Source organism: Macadamia integrifolia, chromosome 7 (assembly GCF_013358625.1).
Source record: "Macadamia integrifolia cultivar HAES 741 chromosome 7, SCU_Mint_v3, whole genome shotgun sequence".
Classification (NCBI taxonomy): Eukaryota; Viridiplantae; Streptophyta; class Magnoliopsida; order Proteales; family Proteaceae; genus Macadamia; species Macadamia integrifolia.
In genome coordinates this window covers 9,469,523-9,483,595 of record NC_056563.1, presented here as the reverse complement: position 1 = coordinate 9,483,595, position 14,073 = coordinate 9,469,523, and the positions used below count along the sequence as shown (strand labels likewise).

Here is a 14,073-nt window from a genome sequence, read left to right as displayed (position 1 = left end):
AAAGTTCGTAAGAGATGACATCATATACCGCTACGGTGTCCTAAAAGTGCTAGTCACTGACAATGGATGACAATTCGACAATTGGAAATTCAGGCTCTTTTGTAGAAACTTCAACATTGATTTCTAAAACATTGCAGTCGCACTCCCACAGTCAAATGGCCAAGCAGAAAAGGCCAACCACACACTTCTAGATGGAATCAAGAAAAGACTGGATCAGGAGAAGAAAAACTAGGCCGACCAACTACTCAGTGTGCTCTGGGCCTATCGTACCTCAGCTCAAACCCCCACAAAGGAAACACCTTTTTGGCTGGCATACAAAACCGAAGCCGTATCCCCTGTGGAGATGACCCAAGCTTCATTTCAATTGATGGTATTTGATGCATCACAGAATGAGGCAGGGCTTCAAGGAAACATCGACTTCATAGACAAGGTCCGAGAAGAGGCACTAATGCCAACTAAAACCTACAAGCAAAAGGTGCGGTAGTATCACAACCGAAAGGTTCAGTCACGAGGATTTATAGTAGGTGACCTAGTCCTCAAGAAGGCAGCGGCAATAGACCCGAGAAATGAAGGCAAGTTAAGTGCATACTAGGAGGGCCCTTACATAGTCTCCAAAGTGGCTCGCCCCGATACTTACCACTTGCAGACTCAGGGGGGATAACTATACCAAGGGCATGGAATGTCAAAAATCTCATAAAATTTTATTAGTAGATCACATTGAAGTCCCGTGTCCGGGTGTTAGTCTTATAGATTTCATGCTTTTAGTACCTTAGTTTTCATAGTACAGTACTCAATTTCATTCATAGAACGAATTGTACTCTATTTTGAAGCAATGTATCTATTACAAGAGCATACCAGCTAATAATAGATGAAGGAGTTCTCTCTCAAATACTTATTGTTCATAAGACCGAGCCCCAGCTCGGCGTTACCAAGACCAAAATCAGGTTTGGCACCTCAATTCCTTAGCATCTAAGGCACCAAGACCTGGCGCCCACAAAGACCGAGCCCCAGCTTGGCGTTACCAAGACCAAACCTAGGTTTGGCACCTTAAGACCTTAGCATCTAAGGCACCAAGACCGAGCCCCAGCTCGGCTCTACCAAGACCAAACCCAGGTTTGGCACCTCAAGACCTTAGCATCTAAGGCACCAAGATTGAGCCCCAGCTCAGCACCCACAAAGACTGAGCCCCAGCTCAGCGCTACCAAGACCAAACTTAGGTTGGCACTTCAAAACCTTAGCATCTAAGGAACTCACACTGAGCCCCAGCTCGGCACTACCAAGACCAAACCCAGGTTTGGTACTTGAAAAACACCTAAGGCACTAAGATCGAGCCCCAACTCGGCACTACTATGGCCAAGCCTATGCATGACACCTCAAGAGCCCTTAAGCTAGACATATGATGCCAATTCCAAGCTCAGCCAGATAATGGAGCCACACTCCGACGGCTAGACGAATCCTTATTCCTTAGACAGTGAAAAACAAAAAGAGAAAAAAAACTCAAAAGGAGCTACGCTTGACGTATAAGAAAATAAGGAAGCACAAGAGTTCTGAGAAGAGAAGACATCAAAGAAAATATCTTTCATTCATAAAAAAGGGGGGAAGACCCTCAAAGTACATCACTCCCGAAGGAGACATTTACATTAAAAAGAAAAAGGAACAAGAGAAAGAAAGGGGAAGAAAATAGCAACACGATTACAGGGCTTGGGGGGCTAGTCTAGGGAGGGCTGGCTAGTCCACAGGTTTGGCTCATCACTTGGATGAGTCCTTGGAGTCGGCTTGGTTCACCTCTTTGCCAACGTTGGCCTGGCCACCGAGCTGCACTGAAGGATCGGGGGCAGGAGCACACTGCTCAAAGTCTGACAGATCGTAATCTGGCATCTTGCGCAGGATGAACCTAATGGCATTATCCAAGCCAACGTTAAAGGAGGCAATGTTGAAGTCGACCAACTACTGTTGACCCACTGTGAAGTTCAGCCACCTCTCAGCAGCAGCCTCATCGCTCGCTGCCAGATCAGCCCGGTGCTTTTCTTTCAACTCAGTGATCTGAACTACATGCTTTGCCTCTTTCCTTTTGTGGTGTCCTGAGCCTCAGCCATCTCACTCTGGAGAGCGTCCTTCTTCTTGATCAGGTTGTTGTTGCCCTTGAACTGCTTGGCAACCTCGCGTTCCATCTCTCCAGCCCTCAGCTCGACGTCCTAAGCACAGAACTCCTCAGAATGGGCCCCTGTTCTTTTTAGCCTTTAGTTGTCCTATGAATATGTGTAGCTCCCCGTGAAAGCATTTCGCCTCCGCCTCTGCCTTCAAACAAGCAACGACCATGTCCTCAAACTGGTGAGTAGCCTCGACCGAGAAATTAAAGCCCTACAAAGACCCAATAAGGCGGTTAGAAATACCTAAAACTTAAGGAATATGGGATAAGGGCTATAAAGAAACTCACATCGTCGATCCGCATGTACATCTGGTCAGCAAACTCGATAGGGGAAAACTTCTTTGCATGGGTAATGTCCCTCCAGGGACACCTTCGATGACCTAGGCCCAAGCATTGTTAGGGTCCAACATGATGCCATTCTCGATTAGGTCCTCCCAGGTCGACGAATTCCTTTTCCTTGTCCGAGCAGCCTTAGGAAGGTTGCAAGGCTGCACCCCCTCATCAGGCGAGCACCAACCTCTTCAAGCCCTTCTAGCCAGCGACGGTTCGGCCTGGTGTGCCAATCTGCACTGGGCTCGAGGGGCTCCTGAAGGGTCCTCTGGCCCCTTAGACCAGCCCGGAGCTCTGTTCTGAGGCATGTACTTGAGGGGCTCTGCTGTGGGCTTGCCCTTAATAATGATCGATGAGGCCTTGAGACGTACACTGATTGGCAGAGCGGTCTTCTCACCAGGGCCCAGGCTCAGCACGGCCTTACCCTTGTCCGCGCCCTTCTTAATGGCCTACTCAGCCACTTCCTTCTTCCTTGCCTTCTCTGCCACCTCAGCAAGTGCTTTATTGTCTACCTTCATGTTCACCACTGCAAAACAAAGATGAGATGAGCTGAGTTAAGTTAGTACTTGAAGTGACCATGCTGAATAGATAAGTGTTCGGACTCAATTAGACCCTCACCAGGGACCTCACTCAGCTCCCACTCCCAGAGAAAGTCGTCATCTTGCAACATTCAGATGTCCACGACCTCCCCACCCAAGCACATTTGATAAGTTTGGAGGTTGGTCGTGGATTGCTTTAGAGCTCGATTTAGCTTTAACAAAAAAGGCTTTGTCCAGCTACCCTCTCCATCGCCACGTAAAAGTACCTTTCCTTCCATTTCTTCACCGAGGAAGGCATATTGGTAAACATCTTCAGCTTGCTGTAGGGACCATCTCTATCCCTCTTGGTGAAGTAATACCACGCTGAGGTGTGCCTCTTCACCAAAAACAACTTACAGAAGACCTCCGGTGTTGTAGTTTGGCCCAGCTTGGAGACGAACACCTCAAAGCCTTGAAGAATGCACTAGGAGCTTGGGGTAATTTGGCTCGGGGTGAGGCCCCAGTACTCCAGAGCCGAGTTGACCAGCTCGGGCACCAATCCTAAGGCCATTCTGAAAGTGACGTCGTAGAGGGCCATCTCATTCCCAAAAGTGTCTACGCGCTCTTCTTCATCGGGGATGCACATCACCACATAATTGGGTAAACCGTACCAACCCCAGATCAGGTTTAGGACCTTGGGCTTGTGTATACTCCGTGTGTTGACAACGGTCTTCTTTTCACCAGAGGAAGTGGCCAAACCTTCCCCCTTAGACTCTATTAGGCCTCTCTTGGAACCTCCAGCACCAGATGGCCAAGTCACCTAAGTGCCTGCCACCGCGGCACTGGGGGGCTGAGCTGGGGCCCCCAATCCAGGATCAGCCCTGGTCAGGTCAGTCGCTAGTGAGACCATCTCAATAGACTCAGAGCCAGAGCTACTACCTGAGCCTAAGCCACTTAAAGTATCGCCGTCGGGGATGGGACACTCCGGGTGGTTCTCCCTAGGTCTTACGATTGTTAAAGGGGTCTCTTGGATGGGATTTAAATCACGAACAAACGCCATATTGGGATCACCAGGTCCGATGCTAGGAAGAATGGAGGGATGAGCGGAAGAAGAACGAGTTAGGACCATAGTAAGAGAGCTACTTACTAGTTGAGGATGAACTAGTTGAAGACAGGAAGCCATGATGATCTGCGACTCTGAGGATGACCACACTGAAGCAATGAGCGAGCTGAACTGACTTTATCTCTCAAACAAATGTGAAGTCTTTTGGGAAAAAGAGCATCCTATTCATAGGAAACATTGGCAAAGAATGAACAATTGGATCTGGTCAAAATCAACGGCCACCCAAAGCGGTTCTTTGCTTGCTTGAGGTGAAATAACGGTAGAGTGGCACGTGACAGGAGCAACGCGTTTCACGTTGAATAGACAACGTATGCTGCACGAAGGCCTAGATCAAATTAACTGCCCTAGCAGACCAATTTGAACTGCTAGAGAGGGGGGCTAGTGATGAGGCCAAATGTGTCTCTATCCTCAATATAGCTGAAGCGTGTATAGACCTACCACCTTAGTCTCTCCTTAGGCCGACCTGCCACCTCAGTCTCTCCACAGGTCGACCTACCACCTCAGCCTCTCCTCATGCTGACCTGCCACCTCTACCTCTCCTCATGTTGACCTGCCACCTTGGTCTCTCCTTAGGCCGACTTGCCACCTCGGTCTCTCCTCATTTTGACTTGCCGCCTTAGCCTCTCCACAAGCCGACCTACCACCTTGGTCTCTCCTTAAGCTGACCTACCACCTCGGCCTCTCCTTGTGTCGACTTGCCATCTTGACCTTTCCATAGGCTGACCTACCACTTCGGTCTGGCACAGTAAGTAATGTGCCCAGAAATGTGCACAAACCCCACTCCTACATTCAAGGGATGTGACCCCTGATTATAGGGGCAAGACTCAGTCCACTCACATCCTAGAAGTGTCCACCCTTCTCACGGCTTGTGCCTATGAGATAAGAGGGGAATATTCCTAGAACATACCTTGGAACCCAAAATATTCCCAGAATCACAGAGCCACTCCCCTCAAGGACTCTATGCCTAAACAGGACTCTCCACAAACGTCTCTCTTTCTCTCTCCATGAGCAACCTATAAATATCAAGTAAGCCTCCATCACAAGGGATCGAGGACTTTTTTACTAAAAACTCTCTTGAGTATCTGTTGTGGAAAGATCTGACTTAAGCATCGGAGAGTCCCCATCGGGTCAGCTCGGCTCTCCTCTGTCTTCTCTTCTGTGCAGATCTGTTGGAGCATTAGGAGCTGCAAGGTAGATCAATTGGTCAATTTTTACCTCATTAGTATCTATAAGCCAATATTCCAATTGGTTGTATGGATGATCTAGAGAAAGCGCAGTGCTTGGTCTAGCCCCATTTGCTATTATCTGGCCCTTCTAGGTGCAACTGGTACCAATGAAAGAGAGCCTACTACTAATGCTAGGAAGGAGAGGCCATGAATCCCATGGAGTCCTCCCCACTTTAACTTGGAGCCTGATCGGGTTTCTAGGGTAGACATAGGGATATATCTCAAAGGCTTGGATGCCAACTGCCTCACCAAGCCTGACTCTTCTGACCAATACCATAACTACATGGTCAAGGAGTTAGTTTGCTTTGTAATTTTTTCTTATATGTGGGCTACCATCCAGTCATTATAATGGTATGGAATAGTTGGATGGTTGTTGACTGATGACATGGATGGATGGAGCCCTATGCAGGAGGTGGTCTCCCTAGTTGGTAGTAGCTTTAGTATGCCCGTTATATTATGTAAATTCTTTATTATTGTGTGTGGATCCATTAACAACTGAGCCTATTATAGGAGATGCATCAATTGTTCTCTATTTCTTGGTTCATTTTTCCAGTCTGTACAATGGTGTCTGATGAGGTAAAATCGGACCACAACATTGGCCACACTTAGGATGAGCCCCAGCCTCGGCCACAATTGGACCGCGCTCTTACGTCGGTCCCCTATACACTGAGCTCTTACCTCGGTCTCCTTAGGGCCGAGCTCTCACCTCGGTCCCCCCAGACACCAAGCTCTTACCTTGGTGTCCTTAGGGCCGAGCTCTTACCTCGGTCTCCCTAAGGCCGAGCTCTTGCCTCGATCTTCCTACAGCCAAGCTCCCTCCTTAGTCTCCCTGATACCAAGCTCTCGCTTTCAACAATCTCCAGGGTGGCCATGACTAGCAGAAGCTGTAACCCACTACAACACATAACCAACAGAATATGGAAAAACTCAGAGCCATTAATAGTAAAAGTCGCAAACCGGAGTCCAACCACCCCTAAAACTCGAAACGGCCCTTACTCAAGAGTCCCAAACACTTATGAAAGGATAATATCCATAGATCTTCCCTGGAATCTGAGCATATTCTCGAGGTGGGCTGTTGGTCAAAGCTGGACTCTCCACAAACAATATCGTAGGGTTCACAACCTATAAATAGCAAGGTAAGCTCCTAAAGAAGGGATCGATCACTCTTTTCATAAAAAATTCTCGTAAGTAACTTTTGTGGAGAAATTCTGACTTAGGCATAGGAGAGTCCCCCATCGGATCAGCCTGGCCCCCTTTTTTCTACGCTTCTGTGTAGGTCTAGCGTGGAGTATCCAGTCTTGCAAGGAAGATCATCTGGTCTAATTTTATCGCATCAGATTGCCCCCATCCATGGGAAACTCTGAAACAAAAAGCCTTAGAAATCAATGCATTTACATAGTGAACGAGTTGTGTCTCCCACTACCCTTGAAACCCGATCTCGAAGGTCTTGATGTCTGTAGACCACTGAAAATCCCTCTATGGCCAAACCAAGGCATCCCACACTAATGAAGGGACCTACACCACCTCCTATGGTGGATGCCACAGGGGAGCAAGCACTGACGGTAAGACCACCGGCCACTGCCACTCAAGGTGACCCCGTGAGGAACTACTATCTTTGAGCCCATAGAGATCGCTGAACAAATCCAAGATCTGCAGAGATAGATGCTCAAGACCAACAACCTAGTGAGGACATTCATCAGGTAGTTCAGATCGGCCTTGCCAGATCCACCCATAAGCCATAGAACTGCACTAGCACCTAGAAAAAGTTGCACTGGCTCGATTAGTCCTCGTACGCGTGAGAACCGATAGGAACCGCTACTAAATTCCCATCCCGAGCCTAACGAATGCCCACGTGGAAGGAGGCCATAGAGCAATAGCGTGACCCCTCCTGTGGAACTAGGACGACGTCCTAGGCATTCTTCCTGTGAGTTAGGGTTCCCTCCTATGGTGGCCAGTAGTGGTTGGCCCACTCACATACAGCTATGTACTAAAGACCACACCGAATTGGCTGCCTACCAACGCCCAGGATGCAAAATCTCTCATAGGGATCGAGCCGACCATAGGAGGGAGCCACATGGAAGTCCACCCTGACCACACCAGCAGTGGCTGCCCCAGTCAATCAAGAGAGGCATGACCTAGAAAGGCACCTCCAGCAATTAGTAGAAAAGGTAGAGAGCCTCTAATATCCAACGTCGAACTTGGTCGTGTCCCCTACCCACAATGCACTATCAGATGAAATTATGGATGCGAAAATTCCCTGGAATTTTGTTGTACCCACCTTCAAGACATACGGTTGGACCGCAGAACCATTTGATCATCTGTTGTACTACAGATCGACCATGACAGTGCATGCCAAGTCCGAGGTCATGCTCTATCGAGCTTTCATATCGTCCTTGAAAGACGTAGCCCTCCTGTGGATGTCAAGCCTAAGACCCAAGTCTATATGAAGCTACAATGAAATCACAAAGGCGTTTCTTGCAAGGTATAAGGCAAGTATGAGGCAACTCTAAATGCCCAGTAATGTGATGAACATGAGGCAAAGGTCTGGCGAGCCCATATGGGAGTTCCTCACTCATTTCACGAAGGCTACTCTTGAAGTGAAAAATCTACTAGATGGAGTAGCATATAGCTCATTGTGCAATGGGATTACGCACCCAGATCTAGTATGCTCTTTAGCACTTGATCTGCCAGTAACAATGCTAGACTTGCTACAAAGGTATAACCAGTATGCCAACATGGTCGATGTTCTGGAAGCCAAAGGATTGGTGGAGAAGCCCAAGTCGGATAAAAAGAGAGCTAAGCGTCCAAGGGAGGAAGATCGAGAATACAAGAAACATAAATCCAATTGTGCAACAGACCAGGGAGATGCTCCTGAGAGATACGAGCTGGACCGAACGAGGACCAATATCTTGATGGAGATCCAGGACCAAAAATTTCTATATTGGCCTCGGCCAATGGTTGTAAAACCAGAAGTAAGAAATCCCAACAAGTACTACAGGTATCACAAGGATCATAGGCATGATACAGAAGACTGTAAAGCCTTGAAGAGAGGAATTGATGAACTCATTAAGGCAGGCTATTTGAATAAGTATCTAAAGCAGAAGTTCGGAGAGTAGCGACAAAGCCTAGATGAGGCTGGGCCGAGCCAACCAAAACCCGATCAGGGCTCTAAACATATTGACCTCCAGGCTATCTGCCCCATAAGACCTACCATCCTAACAATCCTTAGAGGACCTACTGTAGAATTAGTGCAGAAGGAAAAGGCCCATGCCCATTTTTTCTACATCACCGAACAACCTGTGAAGGCGGCCTGAGTGGATCCCATCATCACCTTCTCAGACTCCAATCTAGATGGACTGAACTAGCCCCATGATGATGCAATTGTTATTCAGCTAGTCGTTGCTAATCATCTATTCCACCGAGTGTTGGTAGACACTAGTGCATCGGTTGACCTTATGGTATACGAGGCATTCCAGAAACTTGGTTTGTGGCAAGTGCGTTGAAGCCTACAAGCAGCCCATTGTACGGATTCTCTGGATCCCCATCAAAAATTGAGGGAACCATTAAGTTACCCATAACCATTGAGCATGACCTAAAAACAACCATGACAATGATAAATTTCATGGTGGTAAATGTGGCCTCCCCATACAATGCCATTCTCGGATGCCCAGGGCTCAACAGCATAGGCGTAATCATTTCCACAAAGCATATGAAGGTCAAGTTCCCGACACATAACGGGATCGAAGAATGTCGGTCAAGCCAATGTGAATCAAGAGAGTGTTATGCTAACTTTATGAAAAGTCATTGCATAGGCCTAGCTTGCCCCGTAGTGATGGCTGATGTAAGGGACAAAGAGAAAATGCACCGAGCCGAGCTAGTTGAGGTGTTGGTAACCATTCCATTGACTAGTGTCGAGCCAATGAAGACAGTGTGGGTTGGATCCTTACTGATTCAGGGACACCAAAAGGAAATTCTGAGTTTCCTCTAAGATAATCTGGACGTGTTAGCATGGAGTTCATCAGATATGCCAGGAATCCCAAGAGAAGTAGCCGACCACCACCTCAACATTGGGGCAAACTTCAAGCCATTCCAACAGAGATAGAGAAATTTTGCCCTAGGCAGAAAGGCAATAATAGATGAGGAGGTGGAAAAGTTATTGGACTCAGGCTTTGTAAGGGAAATCAAATACCCCACCTGGCTGGCCAATGTTGTGATGGTGCCCAAGTCCAACGGCAAGTGGCAAATTTGCATAGACTACAAAGAACTGAATAAAGCCTATGCTAAGGATTGCTATCTGCTACCAAAAATTGACAGCTTGATAGACTCCACATCCGACCATGGAATGCTCACTTTCATGGATGCATATTCTGGGTACAATCAGATCCGAATGAAGAGGGAGGATGAAGAAAAAACCGCATTTCTGACTGCCCGAGGAAACTTCTGCTACAAGGTAATGCCCTTTGGGTTGAAGAACATGGGAGCCACCTACCAGAGAATAGTAAACTTTATGTTCCAAAGGCAAATCGGGTGAAACATGGAGGTATACGTTGACGACATGTTAGTTAAGAGTGGCAAAGGTAGTGACCACATTGTCGACCAGAATGAGGCCTTCGAGGTCTTGCGTCAGAACAGAATGAAGTTGAACCCTACAAAGTGTGCTTTTAGGGTGACCTCCTGAAAATTCTTGAGATTCTTGGTATCCAAAAGGGGGATTGAAGAAAATCCATCAAAGGTCAAGGCCATTCGAGAGATGCAATCACCAAGAAGCATACAGGAGGTTCAGAAGTTAACTGGCAGCATTACAGCCCTAAACCAATTCGTCTCTCAAGCATGAGACAAGTGTCAGCCATTTTTCAAAACTTTGAAAGGGGTAAAGACCAGCAAGTCATTCGAATGGACGAAGGAGTGCAATGGCGCATTTGAGAACCTGAAAGCATACTTAGTCAGTCTGCCTCTACTAAGCCGACTTGAGCCAGGCAAAGTGCTGTAGATATATTTAGCAACATCCCCTGTGGCCATAAGCGTGGCACTTATGAAAGAAGAAAAGAAACACCAGAGCCTGATTTATTATGTTAGCCATATCCTCCTGAGCGCAGAATCACGCTATACAAAAATTGAAAAACTGGCTTTTGCACTTATAAAATCCACTCGGAAGCTCAGACCCTACTTCCAGGCTCATACCGTGGTAGTACTCACAGATCAACCACTAAAGAAAGTCCTTTATAGCCTAAGTGTTTCGGACCACCTCGTAGCATGGTCCATTTAATTAAGCGAGCACGACATTGAATATTGACCAAGAAATGCGATCAAAGGACAAGCGCTGGAAAATTTCATTGTGGAATGTACCCTGGAAAAAGAAGAGCAAGGAAAGGAGGATGCTGAGCCAAGCTAAAAATAGAAGTTTCAGGTAGATGGGTCTATCAATTCTTCTAGAAGCGGAGCGGGGTTCATCCTCTCAAGTCTAGAAGAGTTCGCAATCCAGTATGTGATAAGATTCTCATTCCCAATAACTAACAATAAAGCGGAATATGAAGCCTTGATAGCAGGAATGAAGTTGGCTAAGTCAGTACTAGTGGAGGAACTAAGTAGCTCACAGTGACTCACAGCTGGTAGTGAACCAAGTCAATGAACAGTACAAAGCAAAGGAGGAAAGAATGTGCAAATATCTTCAGAAAGTGAAATCTCTTGTTGAAAGCTTCACGACATTCACGATGGTCCATGTACCTAGAGAGGATAACTCTTCTTCTGATTCTCTCTCTAGGTTGGCAGCAGCTAAGAAGGCCGAGCTGGGAATGACGGTGTACCTCGAAACACTCAATCATCCAACTTACCAAAAGAATGAAATTTGCAATAATGAGACACTACCTACTGAAGCAAACTGGATGCAACCTATCATTAGCTACCTAAGGGATGACCACCTACCGGAGGACCGAGTCGAGGTGAGAATGGAGAAAAGAAGGGCTGCCAATTACATAATGCAGGGTGGACTACTGTATGAAAGATCTTTCTCTGGTCCATTGTTGAGATGCTTGGGGCCCAGTCAGGCGGTGGACACCCTAAGGGAAGTTCACAAAGGGATCTATGGTAGTCATATAAGAGGTCGAGCATTGGCATATAAAGTACTACGCCAAAGGTTCTATTGGCCCAAGATGCAGTAAGAAGCAATGCAGTATGTGCGACGATGTTTCAAAAGCCAGATACATGCCACTGTGCCTCACATCCCAGCAACCAAGCTGAGTTCGATCATTTTCCCCATCCCGTTCACTATGTGGGGAGTTGACATACTGGGGCAATTCAAAAGCGGTAGAGGAGGGGTAAAATTCCTGATTATGGCAATTGGCTATTTCACCAAGTGGGTAGAAGCTCGCCCCTGGCAAAGATAACCGAGCTAGCCATAGAGAAGTTTGTAAGGGACGATGTCATCTAACGTTTTGGAGTCCCCAAAATCTTACTGACTGACAACAGGAAATAGTTCGATAATCAAAAATTCATGCGTTTCTGCGAAGGGTATGGAGTCAGTTTTCGCAACACCTCGGTAGGACATCCTCAAACAAATGGGAAAGTGGAAAAAGCAAACCAGATCCTACTTAAGGATCAAGAAAAGGCTGGACCAAGTAAAAGAGAATTAACTGGATCAGCTACTAAGCATCCTATGGTCCTATAGGACAACAACCAGAATCCTGATAAGGGAGACACCCTTCAGGTTAGCATATGGGATAGAGGCTCTAACACCAGTAGAGGTCAACCAAGCATCCTTCCGCGTAACAACTTTTGATGAAGCCCATAATAAGGACAAACTAAGGGCTAACCTTGACTTCATTGACAAAGTCTGTGAGGAGGCTCTCCTCCGGAATGAGGCGTACAAGTAAAGAACAACACAATTCCATAACAAAAGAGTAAAATTTTGTGGTTTCTCAATGGGAGTCTTAATTTTGAGGAAGGCTTCAGTTTCTGATCCTCGAGGATTTGGCAAGCTCACCCCGAGCTGGGAAGGCTCTTATATAGTTTCTAGGGTGATCTGCCTGGGGACATACCATTTACAGACCCCCGAGGGTCGTGCCGTGCAGCGAGCGTGGAATGTAGAGAACCTCAAGAAGTTCTACCAGTAGTTTTTTTCTAGCAATTATTAGAAAGTTTTGATTTCCATTTCCTTTTTGTGAAGTTTATTTCCTTAGTAGCATTTCATCAAGTTAATTAACGCTCATTTGGTGCTTGATTCATCTCAACAGTTCTTGTAATCCATCCGATCAATTAATGATGAATCTCCTATTTTTGTCTCTAAACTATGGCAAACAATCCCTGGAGTCATTACTGATGATGATTTAAGTACCCCGCTGAAGAGAAGCAGCTTGGCCCTGCCTTCCTTCATTTTTAAAAAATTAAAGCCCTTATCTTTAAGTCAAAGAAAATCTAAAGATCTTATCTTTATGGCAAAACTTAAAGACCTTATCTTTAAGGCAAAACTGCTGAAAGACCTCATCTTTAAGGCAATAAAAGACCTTACCTCTAAGGCAAGCACTAGAAACCCTTACCTTCAGGACAGGGAAATCAAAGTCCCTATCTAGAGGGCGTAATAGAACCCTAAGATACCAAAGGACACACCTCGGGTCCTACATGACCGAGCTATAACCTTGGTTGCAGGACCGGCCTCTGAAGGGCCGAGCTCTAACCTTTGTCCCTACGATTCCCAGGTATTGCCTCGGCCTCTTACTTGAAGGAGTTTTCAACACGGTCACTAGATGACCGAGCTCCAGCCTCAGTTGGGACTGAGCAAGGGATACCATTCATCACAATTCACTAGGAATGAAAAATGCACAAGGACGACACTTAGTCCAAAAGCAAAAAAGGAAAGAGGGATAGACAAAATCTCTTCATTAAACCAAGAATTGAATGTACAAAGATTCCTGTTTACAAAAGGAAGGAAGAGGAAAACTGTTTACAAATGGCATCTTCACACCCACCAAAAAAAAAAATAGATAGGGAGGGGGAGAGCTTGACTCCACCTCACTTGACATCCTTCTTCAGGACAATGACCTCGGCTGTGGATTCCTGGTTCACTTCTTCCCCTTGATCATCTAGGCCAGCAGGCTACACTGAAGACTCAGGAGGAGGAGCAACGTAGTGCTCATAGTCAGAGTAGTCGAAGGTGGGGTCCTTGTGTAGAGCAAAGTTCACTGCAGTGTCCGAGCCGAGGTTGAACGAGGTGGTATTTAAACCAATCAACCACACCTACCCTTCTGGAGAAGCGACATACCTCTCCACTGCATTCTCCAAAGTAACCTTCTGCTCGGCTTGGTGTTTTTCCTCCAACGCTCTCACCTGAGCAGTGTGCTCCTCCTTCAGCTTCTTCAGGGTCTCGTGGGTCTCAGTGACCTCAATCTGAAGTGCCTCTTTAGCCTTCACCAAGTTACTATTCACTTGGAGTTGCTTGGCCATCTAAGCTGCTAGGTCCTCTGTCGTTTTCTCTACAGCTTTGGTCTTATCTTCCATAGCACAGGCTTTCTTACCAGCCGTCTCGAGCTGACCCGAAACCTTTAATAGCTCCCTCTAGATACTTTCTATCTCTGCCTTAGCCTTCGTACAAGTGTGCGCCATCCGCTCAAATCGACAGGCCATCTCCATCGACCAGTTATACCCCTGCACAAAAACAGGGTTAGCTAGGTTAAAAAAAAAAAAGAGACAAAAAGTAACTCACATCGCCAATATGATGGTAGAGCTAAGGGTGTC

At 46.6% G+C, this 14,073-nt stretch overlaps 1 protein-coding gene across 1 annotated transcript; it reads left to right on the top strand.

The window, feature by feature from the left end:
• The first annotated feature begins 7,856 nt into the window (after positions 1-7,856).
• Positions 7,857-8,462, top strand: LOC122084726. The gene has a single exon (XM_042653167.1). The coding sequence runs from the start codon at positions 7,857-7,859 to the stop codon at positions 8,460-8,462; it is 606 nt and encodes a 201-aa protein (XP_042509101.1).
• Positions 8,463-14,073: the final 5,611 nt, after the last annotated feature.

Coding starts and splice junctions, on each gene's coding strand:
- LOC122084726 (XM_042653167.1), top strand. CDS start 7,857: ATGCCCAGTAATGTGATGAACATGAGGCAAAGGTCTGGCGAGCCCATA.